The 19,900-nt window shown below is 35.9% G+C and overlaps 1 protein-coding gene across 1 annotated transcript; it reads right to left on the reverse strand.

Moving 5' to 3' along the window:
* Positions 1 to 332: 332 nt before the first annotated feature.
* LOC145670455 (dysbindin protein homolog) lies at positions 333 to 16,426 on the reverse strand. The gene is made up of 6 exons (XM_081739160.1): positions 16,154 to 16,426; positions 12,777 to 12,930; positions 10,999 to 11,131; positions 7,152 to 7,307; positions 4,104 to 4,244; positions 333 to 732 (listed from the first exon to the last, which is right to left on the reverse strand). Exons 1-6 carry the CDS (start codon positions 16,207 to 16,209, stop codon positions 506 to 508), a joined length of 867 nt encoding a protein of 288 aa, XP_081595286.1. The 5' UTR covers positions 16,210 to 16,426; the 3' UTR covers positions 333 to 505.
* Positions 16,427 to 19,900: the final 3,474 nt, after the last annotated feature.

A 19,900-nucleotide genomic window follows, 5' to 3' on the forward strand; every position in this document is an offset into this window, starting at 1 on the left:
TCCCCCTGCAACCATTTTTCCGCAGCAAATTCATTTATTTATATATATATATACGTCTTTTTCTGCAAATTGTTTGTGCCCTTTTGGATATTTGAGCTTTTATGAAAATACTTCTTAAGAGTCTTAGGCCCCTTCAAACCGTTTTTCCGCACAAACGAAAAAATACGGGACACATTATAGTGTGTCTAGTAATTACCAGCAAAAAAAATACCGTTGAAATTGGCGTCAACATTTTGCGAATGTTCCATGTAAGTACATACAAAATATTTCGATCAACATTTTAGGAATGAGATTTTAAAACGATATTTATGATAGTAAATAAAACACAAATGTATTTTAAATAATCTTAACTTACATTTTATTATGCATATATTAACTTTTAAATAGCAGATTAACCAATTAAATATTATGCACAATTGAAGTTCATTAGCGAAAAAATATACATAACCCATTTATATTTGTATATACAAAAACAATATTTACAATCTACAGTGTAACATTGTTTTTAAGTAGTTTGTGTATCTGATAAAGCATCGTCGCTCTTATCCACGTCCTTGGAGCTATTCAAGTTAACTTCTTCCATTGACATGTCGCATTCTTTCTCGCTGGAAATGTTCCCATCGTCAACCACCGTGTCTTTCAGAAATTCATCCAATGCGGATGGATCATCATCCAGTGTCACTTCTTCCAGCGAAGGACCAGACTCCAATTTCTTTTTAGGAATATTCACTTCTGAAAGATACAAATTTTAAATACATTAGGATAAACTGACGGCAACTAAAATAAAATGTATTACTTATGCACTTATCAGAATGATTTTCTGTAAATTTCTGTTTAATTTTAATTCTTCCAAATGGAAAAACTTCTTGCAGATCTTCCACCAGTGTGACGGAAATAAGTAATTACAGTATTGTTACATACTTCCAGACTACCTGTATGTTCATGTAGAAAATAATAAAAATCTACAAAAAGTATGTCGAGTACTATATACAATATGATTTTATATTCGTGTAAATGCAAGGCAGAAAAAGGCTTTCAAAACTTAAATAAATGATAAAGAAAAAAAAAGCAACATTTTGCACTTTGTGAGTAGAATTCATGCTTCAGAACATTTATTTGTTTACTCGTAATAGTGCTACTGGCAACCGTGTAGCATAATCACTAATGTTCTTGCCTTTGGTGGGAGTAATCCTGGGTTCGATTCCTGTTGGGAACACTCGGCAGAAAATGTAAAAAACTTTTTTCAGGCCAGTCATCCTGACTGATGTTTTTCATGAATTTCCCTCATTCACACTAGGCAAATGCCGTGATGATACTTAATATATAAGTCCCAGGACGCTTCCTTTCTTCCGCTCCAAGTCATCGAGCAGTGTGATCGCCGAGAAAGTCATTTCTCCTATGTGACGGGCTAACATGGTCATAGGTCTCGAAAGCCAACAAATTGATTTCCTAATTCTAAACCGTAATAGTGTTTACTTGTTTGTGTGTAAGAGAATGTATGTATTTCTCTTCTTCTAAATTTAGATGTGCTCTCTTTGGATTTATAAAAGGAGCTGTCATAAATCTGTACAACATGAAACACTGATTTCTTCAATTGCTGAATTCTATTAAAGTAAAGCAAGCAACAGTGTCATGTGTACACAGTACAGCAGCGAAGGAGTTTGGTTTGTATGGAGTTTGGAATAGAGAAATGGGTATTTAAGATGGAGTATATTCTTGGGATGCTAAATCGATGGGAAAAACTTCTTTTCGCTATCTATTACCGTTTCAACTCTATAGCGATCAAAATGAAAACCGAAAGTGGTTAGTTTATGCCTGCTTGAGCAGACAGTTAAGAGAAAAGATGGTACCAATACTTCGAACGCTACATTGATTTAAAAAAAAACACTTCTCGCTACCTCTTATCGATCAATATCTATGTAGATCGACATTGAAACCGGAAGTTGTAGTGGTTTCCGGTTTTAGAAGAGAGTTGAGGGTGCAGATGAAATGTATTCGTGGCACGCTTAATTGATTGCAGGAAACCACTTCTTCCTATTAGATAACATTTAGATAAAACTTATAATTTTTGAAACATGACAAAACTGAAGGAGCCTGTTACATTTTTGTGGAACTTCTGAAGTATGTAGAAATTGTTTTTTAGTTATGGTGGCTACGCACTTCAACCAAAACTACGTTCAGTTGCTAGAACCAGGTGGAGTTTTTTTTCATTCATCTTCAACTGGAACACAACACAGATATTCCAAAATACAAGGTTTCACTCACAAATTTCAATTTTGTGTGAGTGCTGCGATGAATATTCTGAAACTTTTCCATATATTTATACATCACCGAACTCTCTAGATTTAAAGTCTATTGAAACTATACGGGGCTTCCTCAAAATATGTTCTGAATTAGAGGGTTTACGTATAGAATGATTAATATTAATGTTAGCTGTGCTTAGAACACCGTGAAGTCTATGCCAGATCAAACTGTAGCTCACGGGTATGTTATGTATTGTAAGATAGCTTTAGTCGGAAATCATATTTCTCTAATCATTATTGTCGTGTTAATTACAATGTCATTTATACAGAAACAAGGCGTTTCATAACTAGTGTTGTAAACAGGAAAAAAAAAAAAAACGTTAGTATTTTTTTCAGAAATGTAAGTTTTTTTTCTAAAAAAAAACATTCTCTCGTATTTTCTATTTTTTTTCAGATAGTCATTTCTAATGTATCTAACGTCTATTTAAGTAAGAAGTATTTTTATGTAGGTAATTACAATAAAATACAAAATAAACGCTAGATACTCATAGGGTACAAATATTTTACAATGTATATGAGTAGCATACCTACTAATAATCCGGGTTTCAGTAGTGTTTCATCATCAACCAAGAAATAAAAGTAGAAATGAAAATTTGTTTTTCGTAAAAGCAGGCCTTTAGTAAGCACAAAAATAATTTCACGTATAGTATAAAATGCAAATAACTTGTATAAAGGTAAAAACTAAAGATATAGAGTTATTCAAAAAGCTTTTGGATTTCTGGAAAATTTTTGTTTTTTGCTTGCCGACATTGTTTTGTATTGTACCCACAAACATTCCGATTGTCGCCTTAGTCTGAATTTCTCGCATTTCTTCAGTCTGTGTCAAGCCATGGAGCAATTTACTATAGCGCAACATGTGCTAATTGTGAAAACTTTTTATCAGAACGGAGAAAGTTATGAAGCAACCGTCAGACGACTGCGCGCGGTTCAAGGGCAAAATAAAGCACCGAATGAATGAATAATTCGCTGAAAAAGTTCGCTGTTCAACAGTGAACACTAGAAGTCCTGGGCGTCGTTGTAGTGGTCGTTCTGAGCAAAATATTGCGATGGTTCATGACAGTGTGGCTATTAGTCAGGCAGTCATAGCGAATTTCACGAACAGAATTATTGCATGCCAGCGCAGTGGAGGTGGTCACAAGCCCGACATTATTCACCATGCCTGAAATCGGAATGTGTCATGAACATGTTTATGAATTTTCTTAGTGTGTTTAGAAAAAATAAAGTTCATAATTTGATGTAACAAAACCGGCCCGCTTTTTGAATAACCCTTTACTAATTTGCTTACTAGTATTTTTCTGAATATCACACACAAATAATTTGTCTAGATATATGATATATACATATAAGACAAGAATAAGAATGACATAATTTGAAGCAATACGGTATTTCTTAGCAACACTATTGGAACAAAGATGTTAAAAGGAAAACATTTTTCTTATGAAGTTACTGTTTACAACAATGAGACTATTACTACAACAACAACCCGAGTTACTAGTGAAAAAAAAAAGCAAATATACAATAATCATACAATTTTGCTCGTAAAGGTACAAAGAAACAAAGAACTTGTAAGTTGCGAGGGCTTCGACTCAAGTTCTGCTGATTATTTCACTTATCTGCAACATGAATCAATAGATAATAGTTGTCTGGAAAAAACAACAGATATTTGAAAAAAAAACATGAAAAAGAACAATGTTTTTTATTGAAAAACAACTTCACAGAAAAAGTTTTTTTTTTTTTTTTTTTTCAACACTATTCAGAACACAAACAGCTTACGCTGTTGTGAATGCTCATAATACTCACTTGCAATCTTTCCGGATGACTTATATTGTTCCATCTCCTCCTCAAAGGCTTTACTAAACGTTTCTTGTCTTTCTTTCAGCAACTGTTGCTGCCTCAATTCTGCTGCTCGAACTTTCTCTGCATGATCGGACGCTAATTTCTCTGAAAATATACAACATACTTTCAGGATTGCATTCTAAAGGATGAAAGGGTCTTAAATAACAAAGATACACATTATAAATACATTTATAAACTTTGTAATGCGATGCACGACCCAATGATTTACAATTCGGAGCTAACCTCCACTAGATAAGTATATATGTACAAGTTATTTTGAAGAGTAAAGTAAATGAGAAAATAAATGAAGCAGAAAAGCATACATTTGACTTTGAAAGTTTCAGTGGAAATTATACGTTAATATTTACTCTGGGAAATATTTCGACTTGTGTCAAAATTCCTAATAAATTGACAAGTTTCCTTAACAAGAATTTTAGGAATTATCGAAACAATGCATCAAAAGATTGCAATCTTGGCCAATAAGTAGTCTTTGGATCATAAGCCACAATTTTTTTTTTTTTTTTTTTTTTTTAACGGAATCAAGACATCATATTGAGTTAAGTGATAGTCTGGGTTTGGCTACACTATATGTAGTTCTCCAGATATACGGCGTACAAGAAAATTTTGGACTGAATTATATTGGATCTTTTGATCTAAAATTGTCTCACAGGCCACAAAATTTTTGAATGGGGCCTAAATCGAGTTTTCGTAGTTTTTATGGAATAAGTACACTCATGTCCAAAATTATTGTCGCATGTCTATAAATATGCTGTTGTAGGAATATAATTTGATAACGAATTCGCCCAGTATTCCTTATAGTGTTAGTATGTGTATAATCGGCAAAGACATGTATGTGGCAAATTTCATGTCAAAAGAGCAGTAAATAAGAACAATAAAACGAAAATAAAACTTCCTGTCCCATTTAGCAAAATTTTGTTTTACTTATTCTAATTTTCTTATTTATAATTCTTTTCCTATGAAATTTACCTCAAATATACATTTCCCGATCATACACATAGTATCAGTACTAAAAGTACCCTGCAAAACCATTATCAAATTATATTCTTACAAGAAGACAGTTATAGATATGCGACAATCATTTTGGACATGAGTGTACATCATACTGAGTTAAGTGATAGTTTGGGTTTGGCTACACTATATGTAGATCTCAAGATATAAGGCCTACAAGAAAATTTTCGACTGAAAAATAATAGATCATTTGATCCAAAAATGCTACAGATAAGATACTCAATCCAAAAAGAAAAATATACTGATACCTTACAAGGAAATCTCTACGTACAGTCTCTGCGTATGGATTGTTTAAAATAATACTCTACCTCCTAGATTCTGTTTGGAACGAAATTAATTAATTAATTAAACACCCGAGCAAAGGAAATATGTGGTCGGCTCATTCTGTGTGGTTTTAAAACTCAACTTAATCATGGAAGTTATTTTCTTTCTTTAGTCATAATTGAATCGCTTTTTTCCCATCTTTGAAAGATCTATTATTTAAAATGCACCTGGTTTTCACTAGAGTAGGAAAAAAATGAATAGAAGGTCTGACACAAAGACATTAGCTGTTCAGTCTCACAAGTCTGTTGATTTCGTTATTCGGTTACGTTGAATTAAAATAGTTTACATCCTTTCAATGGCTGATTGTAGTTTAGTGTTTCTTTTGAGCACCGACACTACATGAGACGTGGACCTACAGTTTATGGTTGAATCCAAACTATCGTAATGCACACAAATTTCAACGGGAATCGAATCAAGAATCCTATACACGAAAAGTGTGCGCACTAGCAACTAGACCAGAAGAGAAGCTATACATCTTTTGCTTTTAAGATTTACCTCTTGAGTTTTGTTCTAACTATAAGTTCATTACAAAGAGAAAACGGAAAGACTTCTTATAATATTCTTAAATGAATTAAATGAATGTGATATATATGAATGTAATAAATTAGGCATTTGCATATGACTACGAGACAGTACTTCTCAACTGCAGTATTGAAAACCAAGATTAATTGTTACTGCTTATTTGTATAAATTGTTCCTAATATATTAAATACATGAAAATATATCGAACACAAATTATTAGCGAGAGCCACGGTGGCTCAGTGGTAGACCGCTTATCTCTGGTGCGTGCGGTCCCTGGTTCGACCCCCGGCTAAGTCAGTTTGTGGTAAACAACATCATGTCTTTGGGTTTTCTCAGGGTACTCCCGTTTTCTCTCACCTCTCATCCCACCAGTTCTTCCATCCTAATTCATTTGCTTCAATTATCGTCTCCATGAGCCTAAAGGGCATAATAATGGGACGTTAAACTGAGATATTTTTTATTTCATTTTTCAGTGTAAATATATATATTTAGACGTTTTCTCATTACAAATAAATGCAAAACACTTATTCCAATACCAAATATCCTTCACCGTTAAACATAAAAGTGACTGAAGTTCTAAACATTGTTTATTCTCATATTGCACTGGAAACGTTTTTAACAATGAAGATTGACAGTGACTTTTTTTTGAGTTGATTTTAAGTTTAATGTCCTGTTCAACATAGAGGCTATATGAGACGTGGACCTACTGATTAACGTGGAATCCGAGCCACATGAGCTCCCGCCGGGAATCGAATCCGGGTCTCTCACGCCAGAAGCGCGTACGCTAACCGTTTAGCCACGAAGGAACTGTGTATGTGTGTGTATGTGAAATAATTTTTCCTCTAATTCTAATTTTAATTAGCAATTAGAGGAAACTTTCTTCTGCCAAATGTTGAACCAGTTTAATCAAAACCCAGCTCTGATGACTAATAACTAAATATGCAACGGTATGAACAGGAAATATGTCACAGGTGCACTTAGGTAACATGGACGTGAAGGTCAAAAATACGAATGTAGAACATTATGTAATGAAAGTAAATAATGATGTTCCAAATAAAGAATATAATGTAATAAAGAAAGAGAGAAAACGATGTTATATCTGAATATTTAAAAATAAACAAATAAATAAATACAGACCTCTAACTTGTTCTAATTCTCCTAGTTTCTTCTCTTTGTATAACGCTAATTGAAAGCGATGATCTAATTGCCTTTCTTGCAGCTCCTGCGTCTCAATCAAGTCTTCCAAATTAATTAGAGCTACCTCCACTTCTTCAAAGAGCTCCTGTAATTTGCCTGCAGACAAAAAGAGAATTATAAATTCAACATAAAAGATATCTTACTGTTGTTTATTTGTGTTTGTGTATTTTCTTGCTCTCTGAATAAGGCTATGTTGGTATACTGTACCTATAACTTGGCAGGAGGAACTTATATACTAATACAAGCAACCACTATTAAAGACTAAAATGCACTTTTCATTATCATTCACATACTCCTTTATTTTTGCAGCCAAAGTTTAGAGTGTACTTACAACCCTTAACTAGCATATATACTTTAAGTGAGTATACTTGTCCTCAAACTCACTTAATACATAAAGATGATATAGCTACCCTTAAATCCTTGACCAACATTTTTGTCATAACATGCAGCAAAAGTCATTACAGACATGAAGCTGACATTTCCCAAATACAGAGTATGTCCTACATATTTAACACATTGACCGCCACGTGAGTTACATATGGCTCACAATGAAATGGTCCTTGAGGTCACGTGAGCCTTATATGGCTCACGGCAATTTAGTTAATGAAGCCCCGTGAACTACCCGTGGCTCACGCGTTGAGTTGTCTTCTGTATATTTTAGAAACCTTATGATTCACGTAAGTAGTTTTTGTGCCAGATGGGAGATGACGAAATAAATCTTGAATGTTAATACTTATTGCTTAGCTTTCCAAACATCCGTACTTGGCTACACTGAGAACAGTTGAAAAGCGAAACTCAATTGCTTAGTTTTCTAGAATGAATCCTGCACTTATTCGACTTTGAGAGTATATTGCTCTGAAATAAGCACAATGCTACCAGCTGCCCCCACTGCTCGCTGTATGGAGTGATTGACGTATGACGCACAAGTTACCCGGATTGATCCTAAGTGAGTACGTAAGTTATTTTATAGATCTAAATTTTACATATTTATGTGTAAGAGGGACAAGAGATGTGATTTTACGTTAAGATCTTGGTATGAAGGAATATTTCATGTACATTTTCGTCCTTTCACATACTTTTACATCTATGCATTAGTGGAGTCATGACAGAACCCACAATTCTTCCCCGAAAGTAGAATAAATACAGAATTCAGTACTTGGCTACATTGAGAACAGTGGAAAAACGATGCTCAACTTGCTGTCATTCAGCAGGCTATTGTTTGTTTACGTATTTCAGTGCAAAGTAATTTGATGTTTGCACGTTCTTTACAGAACAATTAACCTATTGTTTGAATTATATTGCTGTTCTTTACTTGCGTACCATGGGTGGCTCACGGGGCTTAGAGATAAATGTGTAGCTCTTGGGCTCCCTGAGACACATATGGCTCACGCACTTTCTGGCGGCGGAATGCTTTTTTTCTTTCTTTCTTTTTTTTCTTTTTTACATTCTTACTATCACTGGAGCCAGCAGACAATAATTAGTACAAAATCTACTAGTGGCATCTGGTGACCATATTGCATACATTTGTAGACGCCCTAGATACAAGTCGAAATTCGGCTTGGGCAGTCAATATGTTAATATTCCATGTCCACAAGTAATTTCAACTCCCAGCATCTTGTCCGCTTTCCATTTTTTTTTAAAGTAAGCCTTATATAACAATCAAATAATTACAATGAATCACAAAGAATGAAAAAATGACTGCCTGGACGGCACTCGAACCCGGGACCATCGCCATATCTTGCTGATGCGTTAACCACTACCGCTATCCAGTTCGCTTCCCAGAATAGTCACTCACTTCCCTATTCCCGAGGTTGATGCCCTCATCTCGGACTAAAGATGTTAATTTACAAACACGAGAGAGAAGATAAGCACGTTACGGAATTATCATAGATTCTAAACTATTGAGACTAATACTACATATTCATTTCTTTTCTTCTCGTACAAGTCCTATTATATACACAATTATACTGAATAGATTATGAAAACCGTGATATTTTACAACTCAATCAGAATTAAATTCGAACGATTATTTGAAAAATAAGTAATTTCAAATTAAACAACGTCGAAAATTTTTCAATCAACAATGTAGAACAGCAGAAGATCTATATACTCGTACTAATGAAGGAAAAAGAAAATAATCGGCCTTAGTTTCACGGCCATTTGCACCAGTACACTGGTAGCGCAGATCTACTATAACCCGATGTTAACTTATACAGCAAATTAACGTAAATAATGTCATAAACGCAATGCAATACTAACAATAACTAACAAACTTTTACTACTGGCAAAGCCTCTCGGTCGAAAAACAGTAAAAGCTTTTTCAGGTCTCCATTCCTGAGTAAGGTTTTCTTCACTTATGCCACGCAAATGCGGAATGGTATCTAACGTAATGCTCCCAGGCCAGTTTCTTCCTCTCCAATTCCCAGGGTAATGTGATCGCCAAAGGACGTGAGGGGCTAACATGGATACAGCTGTTGAAAGCCTCGACATCTTATTTCTAATCCTAATCATTGCCAAATGCAAATAATAAAAAGGAAACATAAAGCACATAAAAAAGAAAATTAAATGAAACCTTTGAGTTTTACGTCCCACGCTTATGCCGGTTAAGCTAAAGGAGACGGTGATGATGAGTAATGAATGAAATGGTGGAATGAAGAAAGTGGAAGGAAACGGGAGAACCCCGAGAAAACCCACGCACACGGTGTTTGTCCACCACACAGCTCACTTGGCGGAGGCTGGAATCGAACCCGGGACCCCAAGCACCAGAGGTGAACGCTCTACCACTGAGCCACCGCGGCCTCCACGTAAAAAAGAAAAAAAAAACAGTCTTACCCTGTAATGGAGACCAAACAAGTCCACTACACATCTGATACCCATATTGTAGAGAAAGAAAAAAATGATTCAGCTTAGACATAATGACAGCTGATGTCAGCCATATTGATTTTCTGTGACGTCACCCAACTTATCTTACCTGGGCAGTCACCACGATTACAATGATACCTCAATTTATTGAAATCGGTTCAGGAGTTTTAAAATTAAATGAAATCTTGAAGTTTTACGTCCCACGTTTATGTGAGTTAGGCTAAAGGAGACGGTTATGATGAGAGATGAGTGAAATAGTGGAATGAAGAAAGTGGGAGAACCCAGAGAAAACCCACGAGCACGGTGTTTATGCACCATACAGTTCACACGGCGCGAGCTGGGATCGAACCAGGGACCCCAAGCACCGGAGGTGAACGCTCTAGCACTGAGCCACCGCGCCCCCTCAGGAGTTTGAACTCCACAGTGGTACTACTAGACATGCATGCATATACCCACATACGAACATGCCAAGCACAATATCCTCCTTTTGATTTCGTCGTAACCGGGTAAAACATCACAATCGAAAATAAAGTGTACCGTTATAGCACTCGTGTATATTTTTTAATCCAAAAATATTAAAATGAAAATAGATGGTATCTTTAAAATTGCACATATTTTACTTTTAATATCAAGCTTTGAAGGTGCACATGAAATACAGTAAACCTATTGCTCAAATTTAATTAATGTTACTTGGAACAACAAAATTTCAAGAAAATGTTTTCTAAAACAGCAAACTTAGTTAAATTGATATTTTAAAGCTAAAAAACAAATAAATAAATAAAAGTTTTTCTCCTTCTTTTAATAAGAAGTGTTGACCCTTATACATTCCTTATGCTCTAGAACAACTTATAATCACGAATAAGTAAAGCAACGCAGTAAGATAAGAAACATTACGAAGTACAAAACAAAAGCGTTATATACCTACCGATGTCTTCCATCAGTTCTTGAACACTGTTTAACAGCTGAGGAACAGATGCTAGTGAGGAGCAAATATTGCCAATGTCTCGCCATTGTTTCTCAAAACTTTTGTGGAGTTGTCCGATCATCTCGTCAACTTCCTGGTAAGAAAGAGCAATATGTTGAACAATTAACTTTGCATTGAAATAAAGATAATTAATGGCGAAAGATACTACGTCACACAAGGAAATTAAATAAAATAATATTATTGCTATTGATAAGAATATAGATGTCCATATGTTAATGCTACAATTTATAAAAATAAATACATACACATTTTTAGTACATTATTCTAAATTTCTTCAAGACTAAGAAGAAATAACACTTATCTTGGGTTTCGACCCTATACTCATGTTATCATATGTGTAATATATTTGACATAAAAAAATACGTTCACATTCGCCTAACTGAGAAAAAATATCAAATCTATCCGAAATGAGGAACTATTCGCTGTTTTCTTGAAGCAAGTAATGAAGGACTTTCTTCTGGTGCATAAGTTAACGAGATGATCTCTGGCTACACCATGTGGGCTTGTTAGTGAACGAACATAATGTGGAGTCTTTCTGGAATATTTCTGCCTCGTCAATTTTATTACGCTACCAAATATCTTAACTATCTATTTGGACTCATTACCATTATGTTTGCTTTCTCGCATATCATTCATAATATCTACCATCCTTGCATTATTGTGGCAGAATTAGAACACTCTCATATATCAACATTATATTATGTATTTACTGATTGCCTCTGGCTACTTCACAGGTCAAAAGTAACTTCAGTTAGAATGACTTGCTCAAATACCTGTTCGTCGCACTGGGAGGATAAAGTTACGCAATATACCTATTTGAAAGTGAAGAAATGACTCAAATAAGTAAGGATGAGCAACGCCTTCAGCGTTGCTCCTGCCAGTTCCTGGACAGGCTGTCATGTCCCTTCTTGCCTAAAATTTAGGCTTTAATGTCAGCGGGACTGCAACAAATCAGCTTAACGATTAACTATGAATTTGACACTAATATTGGTCATTGTGGACATGTTATTTTCACGCCTCCTCTCATGAAAACACTAATGAAATGAATCTTTAACTTTTACGTTCCATGCTTACCGGCTAGGCTAAAGGAGATGATGATGATGAGAAATGAATGAAATAGTGGAATGAAACGGAAGAACCACGAGAAAACCCACGCACACGGTGTTTGCCCACCACAAAGTTCACTTGGCGCGAGCTGGGATCGAACCAAGGAACCCAACCACCAAAGGAGGACGCTCTACCGCTGTACCACCACGGCCCCCGAAAACACTAATACTCGGCGTCCAGGACATTTATTATCTCTATGCATAGACTTTGATCTCCATAATCCCTCTTCAACGTGCCGAAATTCGAAAAAAGGGCTTCGTAGGCGATTAGATCTGAAAATGAAGTGAAATCTTCCAGCTTAACGTCTCACGATTATGCCTTTTAGACTAAGAAAGACGATGACTAAGGCAAGTAAGTGATGATGAAAGAATTGGTGGAATAAGAAACAGGGAGGTAACGGGAGTACCCGGAGAAATTCCAGGGACACGGAATTCTACCACAAACTCACTTGGCGGACGATCGAATATGGATCCCATGCACCAGAGGTAAGCGTCCTGTATGTTCCCGTGATATGTTCATATATACTCTTGTCGAACACTGGTCACACATTCATCTCCGACAATATTATACTTTTAACCCCAGAAACTCGCTATACACGCAGATGAACTTACCTCGGCTTTATTTGCATTTTCTTCAGCAAGCTGATGTAGTTCCTTCCATTCTGTTTGATACTTATGCAAAATATCTGCTCCAGCATTATAATTCACTTTGCCACTTTGCAGTCGAGAGCGTCTTGGTACATCATTTACGGACAGTCCTCGGAAACTAGAAAGTGATACATACAATGCTTCAAATTTATTGAAAAATCAGCAGAGACGATTATTACTGTCTGATTATCTCATTATTTATAAATATCAAAGATCATCATTATGCACATGACTACAACCAAAAGCAAACTTTTCACTATGCACAAGGATTACAATTTTGGTTTTGACAAATGCTGTTAAAATTATTGGGATATTTATTTTCAATACTCGAATATTTGTTCTAAATAATTATTTTCCAAGTGATTATTCGTATCCAAATTTTAACGGTACTATTCCTGACAAAATATTACATTCTCATCCCTCCTCCTTGTTAGCTATTTCTCTTTACGTTCTACACCAGCGATAATCAAATTATTTTTTAGGTTAAGTGCTGTATCGCCGGATCAATTTTAGGAAAATTACCGGGTAAATTGGAGAATTTATTTTGGTTTTTTGATGAATGAGTGAAAGTCAGGTGACGGGAATAGTTGAAGTTAGGAAGGTGGTTGTTGTTGTAGGATATTTTAGATGTTGTAATTCGCATTGTATATGGAAGCAGAAGGAACTATTTCGCGGAGGTACACTTCTGATGATTTAGTGGCGAGAAAGGGAGTGCGTAAATACTCGTGTATGTCAAGACTGTAACATATCGTGTTTGAGTTTCATAGAATTACAAAAATAACGAGTTTATAACTTAACCAACCTAACCTGCTAGGTGGTCACTACGGCAGTGTATTTTATGTTTACATGTGGACCGTTACTAGTGCTATTGAAACTCATTATCATTGATAAAAACCAACTGTTTTTACTAACCTCACTTACGCGCGTACTGATCGTCGCTGACGTGCCTGCTTCCTACGGACGCACTCAAGCACTATCGTGCGGGACCACAAGCTTCATCATGCCCTGACTCGGTCAGACAACATTTTTGCTTTATTGTGGTGACCAAGTACAGGTTGGTTCGTCTTTTTTTCACGGTGTCATACATCCGGAAACGTATTTATACGCAAATAGTTTCTATTCCAAATTGTAAAAGTTTACACGCCTCTGTTTTGAAGGTAACTGACTTGAAATTCAATCTAATGTAACGTAATCTAATCTAACCAAATGTATTACATCTTGATACTTTTTTTTTTTCGATTTTCGTGTGGCCCGGTGATACACCACAAATGCCCTTTTTTCAAGTGGGGACCACTTTTACCAGTCAGAATGTTCTACAAACCATCCTACGCTTGTCCCATTAGAAAGCTAAGTTATTGATTTCTTTTAAACAAACAGTACATGTTAATAACAGTAAATTCACGTTTTAAAAATATCATTAATTAAAATTCTCTTAATTTATATTGGAATTAACTCAAAACATTATTTTTAATGAGGTTATCAAGAATATTTTATAATGATACATGTATATCAGCAATTAGGGTTGACCTAAACAGCGTTCAACACATATGTTTGCAACAGGAACAATGTAAGGTAATAAATTCCAAACTCTAAGATATTCAACTACAACGTTTCATAACAGATTCAGTTGAATCTTACTTTTCTTTGCATGCAGGTTTACTTTTGGCATACTGTTGACAAAATAATTCTTTTACTAATTTCCTTCTTATTGTCTCCTAAAAGACATGCCCTGGGCCACATGAAAATATCTCATTTGGTATAGATAAAATTCAAGGGGATGACCAGAAGTAAATGTTGACGAATTACAACTCATTTACGATTTACGTATAAATACGGCTTCCGAATGTACATCATAGAAACTACAATCCAAAAAACACAAACCAACATGTGGTAGGTAGAAAAGCATGAATGCCATCTACGTGAGCCAGAACAGGGCAAACCTAGTAGATCCGCGCGGTACTGCGTCCGAAGTGAGCAGGCGCGTCAGCGATGGTGTTTACGCGTAAGCAAAACTAGTGAAAAGAACCGAGTTTGGCAATGGTAAGAGTTTCAATAGCACTAGTAACGCTCCACTTGTAAACATAAAATAAAGCTTCTCTACACTGTGCGAAGGTACAACGCCGGTGGAAAATAAGGCAATTATTCCGAAGTTGGTCGTCCGCCTAGTTTTTGGCTAAATGCGTAATAATTGGTTCCTTTCCGTACCAAAGTTTAATATTTAATTCACATAGTATTACCAAGCGAGCGTCACCGAGTGAAGGCGGGTTAGAGGCCCGCAAGGCACGTTGGTTTGTCTTTATTACAGTCAAATGGGAAGGGGGACCTGCGTTATAGTTACAGTTATTCCCTTACCGCTACAATTTATTTTTAGAATTAAGCCATGACTTGTACTTACTTTTAATAAAAACTTTTTTTTATCACCAGTCATGTTTACAAAACAAATACTCATTATATTCCCATTATCCTACCATGAAGTAACCTTGCGCTAAGTAGTTCCCTTCGCTTGCCAAGTAGTTCCATGTTTAGAACCGTTTATACAAGAAAGTAAACACAACTTTCTCCTTATACATTATCAAGCATATAAACCAGCAAATTATTAATTTCTTCTCGGTAAATTTTCAAAATTTTGCTAGAAACGGATGACCAACTTTGGAACTTAACCCGAAAATAGTAATTAAAGAGTCGTCTTTCATATGTAGTTGCTTATTTTATCCATCGTAAAGCACTTTTCATGATTTTACACTAGTAACCCTACACTTACAAACCTAAAATACGACTGTATTACTATGTATTTAATTCTGTTACCTGTAGAAATTTGATCCTTATAAACATGCCTTCCATGCAAAGCATTGAATCTTACCTGTAAAATTCCTAAATGTGGTGTGCAAAAACAACACCTGCACCTCTTTTGTCTTATTTGGACTAATATTGAATCTACAGAGACATATCGTAAGTAAAGGGCATCCATCAATAGGCGCTTTTGAAGGAGAAGCAGAGTAGAGAAGGGGTAAGTATGGTCGGGATTGCTTAGGGTTAGGAAAGTTTGGACCCATTTTGTTAAAATTAAGAATGTAGCTTCTTATGTCTACGTAAGGATGCCAACGAGAGTGGGCGATGTAAAGTTTACTCAAACGCTGTATTCATAACCATAATAGTTAAGCGCTCGTAAACATAATCTGCACCAAGGAAAAACCAAGCCTGGAACTGTTCTTAAAGACACGAAGAATATAAAGTTGGGACACTTATTTAAATCTGCACCAAAACTTTACCTACACCTAGAAATAAATTTGCTGCGCATTTCCGCTTCAATACACTAACTACACTACAAATGTAAATCTCACCTTGCTGTTATGCCCTCCTGAACAGTCTGAATTCTATCTCGAAGGCTGTCAAACATGTTATTATCAGTTGCAGATTCCCGGTGAAATCAAATTTGCAGTGCTCGATTATACTGGATCCTCTTGAAATATATTTCAATATATTAAATACAGCATAATATATAGCTTAAATACAAATTAGTATTACAATCATCGTCTATAGTGTATTTTTTACGTTATAATAATTCAAACACATTCAATTGTTGTGTTCGCACTATCGCTTTCTGTCAGTCTTTTTTTTTTTTTTTTTTTTTCCGATTGAGATCCTGGTTGGAAGTCATGTTGCAGGCAAGATGACTCACTTTACAGTTCGTTAATCACTCAGGTACATAATCATTCCAAATTGATTCGGTCAATCGAATGACAATGAACCACTTACACAGTTTGTATGATAACAAACAGATTAAATTTATTTGCATTGATGATGAACTTAATCAACTATAAGTTGGCAAATTTAATATATTTATAGTTAAATTGATATTACTTCATAAGAGATTTTCAAATTAAAAGTACAAGATATAAAAACGCCCCCAAAACTTTTTCCATCACCAGTTAGGAACAGGGTTTTTCGTTCACAAACGAATATTACCAGCAATTAAACGGGTTGAATTTGTTACTGACAGACTTTCTTTTATTACTCTTAAGGGACGGTGGTGTGATATTGTTGTTTTAAATGTACATGCTCCAACTGAAGATAAGGGTGACGATATAAAAGATAGTTTTTACGAAGAAGTGGAACGGATATTTGACCAACTCCCGCGATACCATATGAAGATTCTATTAGGGGATTTCAATGCGAAGGTAGGACGAGAGGATATTTTCAAACCGATTATAGGGAACGAAAGTTTGCATAAGGAAAGTAATGACAACGGTGTTAGACTCGTGAACTTTGCAACATCCAAAAACCTAATCGTGAAGAGTACAAAATTCCCACATCGCGACGTTCATAAATACACTTGGACATCACCAGACGGAAAAACACATAATCAAATTGATCACGTTTTAGTAGATAGAAGAAGACAATCTAGCATAATTGACGTCCGGTCGTTTAGAGGGGCTGATTGTGACACTGATCACTACCTGGTAGCAGCGATAATACGGGAGAGATTATCGTTGAATAAATGTAATACTCAATCTCCGAAAACGGAGAGATTTAATTTAAAGAAATTAGAAGAGAGCCAGGTAAGAGAGGAATACCAGATTGAAGTTCGAATAGATTCTCGGTTTTAGAAGACTCGGAGTGCACTAGTGTTGAGGATACTTGGATTGAAATTAGAGATAGCATTAAAAGTTCAGCAATAGAAAAATTGGGACACGCGGAAATACGTAGGAACAAACCATGGTTCGACCAAGAATGCATTAAACTAATAGAGAAGAGAAAACAGGCAAAATTACAGTGGCTACAAAATCCGAATGAAATAACTACACAAAATTTCGCAGATATCAGGCGGGAAACTTCTAAAACTTTTAGAACAAAGAAACGGGATTTTTTGAAAGCTAAAATTAAGGAACTTGAAGATAATAGTAAAAATAAGAATGTTCGGGACATGTATAAGGGGATCAGCGAATTTAAGAAAGGCTATCAACCTCGTGCTTATATATTAAAGAAATCTGACGGAACAGTTCTCACTGATACGGATAGCATCTTAAATAGATGGAAAGATTTCTTTGACGATTTGCTGAACACGCAGCCAAAAACTAATGTGTGTGGAGAAAAGGAGATACACACCGCAGAACCGTATATTCCAGAACCCAATCGAATAGAAGTGGAAGCCGCTATAAAGAAATTAAAGAAACACAAATCTCCGGGTGTAGATGAAATTCCGGCTGAGTTAATTTTAGCTGGAGGCGAAAAATTGTGGAACAAGATACACAAACTCATTCTCCTTATCTGGAACAAGGAAGAATTGCCACAAGAGTGGAAAGAGTCAATCATTGTTCCAATTCACAAGAAAGGCGACAAAACTGACTGTAATAATTATCGAGGCATTTCTCTTCTGTCAACATCCTATAAAATCCTTTCAAATATTCTGTTAGCAAGATTGACCCCATACGCAGATGAAATTATTGGAGATTATCAGTGCGGATTTAGACGAAATCGATCAACTATCGACCAAATATTTACCATTCGCCAAATACTCGAAAAGAAGTGGGAATACAATACCCCGGTACATCAACTATTTATTGATTTTAGAAAGGCTTACGACTCGGTTAGGAGAGAAACATTATACAACATTCTTACAGAGCTTGGAATACCGAGAAAGCTAATTAGATTAATTAAGATATGTTTAAGTGAATCCCAAAGTAAAGTCCGGGTAGGAAAATTTTTGTCCACGAGCTTCCACGTCGAAAATGGCCTGAAACAAGGAGATGCGTTGTCGCCATTATTATTTAACTTTGTGCTGGAATACGCCATAAGGAGAATCAAAGATAGCAACCAGGGCCTAGAGCTGAACGGCATTCACCAGGTTATGGCATATGCTGATGATGTAAATTTAATAGGGGATGATAGGAGAACAGTAGAAATAAATGCAGAGATATTAAACGCTTGCAGGGACATGGGTTTAGAAGTAAATGCAGAGAAAACTAAATACATGGAAGTGCGTCGGGACCGTAATACGGCAAATTGTGGAGGCGTTAAAATATTAAATAATACTTTTGATAAAGTGAATACTTTCAAATATTTAGGATCAATATTAACAGACGAAAATCATATTCACGAAGAAATTAAATGTCGACTAAAAGCAGGGAATTCGTGTTACTATTCGGTTCAAAATCTCTTGTCGTCGCGAATTCTGTCGAGGAATTTGAAGCTTAAAATATATAAAACGATAATCATGCCTGTTGTTCTGTATGGTTGCGAAACATGGTCGCTTACTCTGAGGGAAGAACATAGACTGAAAGTATTTGAGAACAGGATCCTGAGAAGAATATTCGGACCCAAGAGGAACGAGAATGGGGAATGGCGGAAGCTTCATAACGAGGAGCTACATAGTTTATACGGTTTACCCAACATTGTTAGGGTCGTCAAGTCTAGGAGGCTTAGGTGGGCAGGTCATGTAGCTAGAATGGAAGAAAGTAGAAACGCTTTTAAAGTCTTGACTGGTAGACCCATAGGAAAACGACCATTAGGAAGACCTAGGCGCAGATGGGAGGATAATATTAAGATGGATCTCGCAGAGATAGGAGTACAAAGTGGAAACTGGATCCGATTGGCTAAGAATAGAAGTCAGTGGAGAGCTTTTGTGAACGCGGCACTGAACCTCCGGGTTCCATAGGCCATAGAGTTAGTTAGTTAGTTAGTTAGAACCAAAGTCTTCACAAATGAAGTCACGAATGCGTATCATACTTTATGTAAAACAACAATTATTTACGCACTTTCCGTTCCTTTATTAACTACAGTAAATGTGTTAAAAATTGTGGTGTGTGATACAGGCCGGTTGCCAGCCCAAAAATGTAGGGGGGCGGCTGAAGTTAGGGGGGCCGACCCAACCATATTATAGTTCATCACTATATGATAGTTCATTTGCAAGCCTAACATGAAAATTTTAGAGGGGGCCCGCAAAAATTTAGGGGGGAGGCCCCTAGACCCCCTGGATACGGGCCTGGTGTAATATGTTTTGACATGTAAGTCGAAGAACCGTACGTACATATCATAATATGTCCCCTATCAAGATCTGATCCGCCTTATGCAGAGACGTTTGGACATAT

This window comes from Thermobia domestica, chromosome 2 (assembly GCF_964235325.1).
Source record: "Thermobia domestica chromosome 2, izTheDome1.hap1.1, whole genome shotgun sequence".
NCBI classification, from domain to species: domain Eukaryota; kingdom Metazoa; phylum Arthropoda; class Insecta; order Zygentoma; family Lepismatidae; genus Thermobia; species Thermobia domestica.

What these genes read in the sequence shown, in the direction of transcription:
- LOC145670455 (XM_081739160.1), bottom strand. Translation starts at nt 16,209, where the DNA reads ATGTTTGACAGCCTTCGAGATAGAATTCAGACTGTTCAGGAGGGCATA. An exon ending in AAAATGCAAATAAAGCCGAG is followed by an intron (nt 11,132 to 12,776) that starts GTAAGTTCATCT and finishes CTTTCTTACCAG; the next exon opens with GAAGTTGACGAGATGATCGG. An exon ending in GTCATCCGGAAAGATTGCAA is followed by an intron (nt 733 to 4,103) that starts GTGAGTATTATG and finishes TGTATCTTTCAG; the next exon opens with AAGTGAATATTCCTAAAAAG.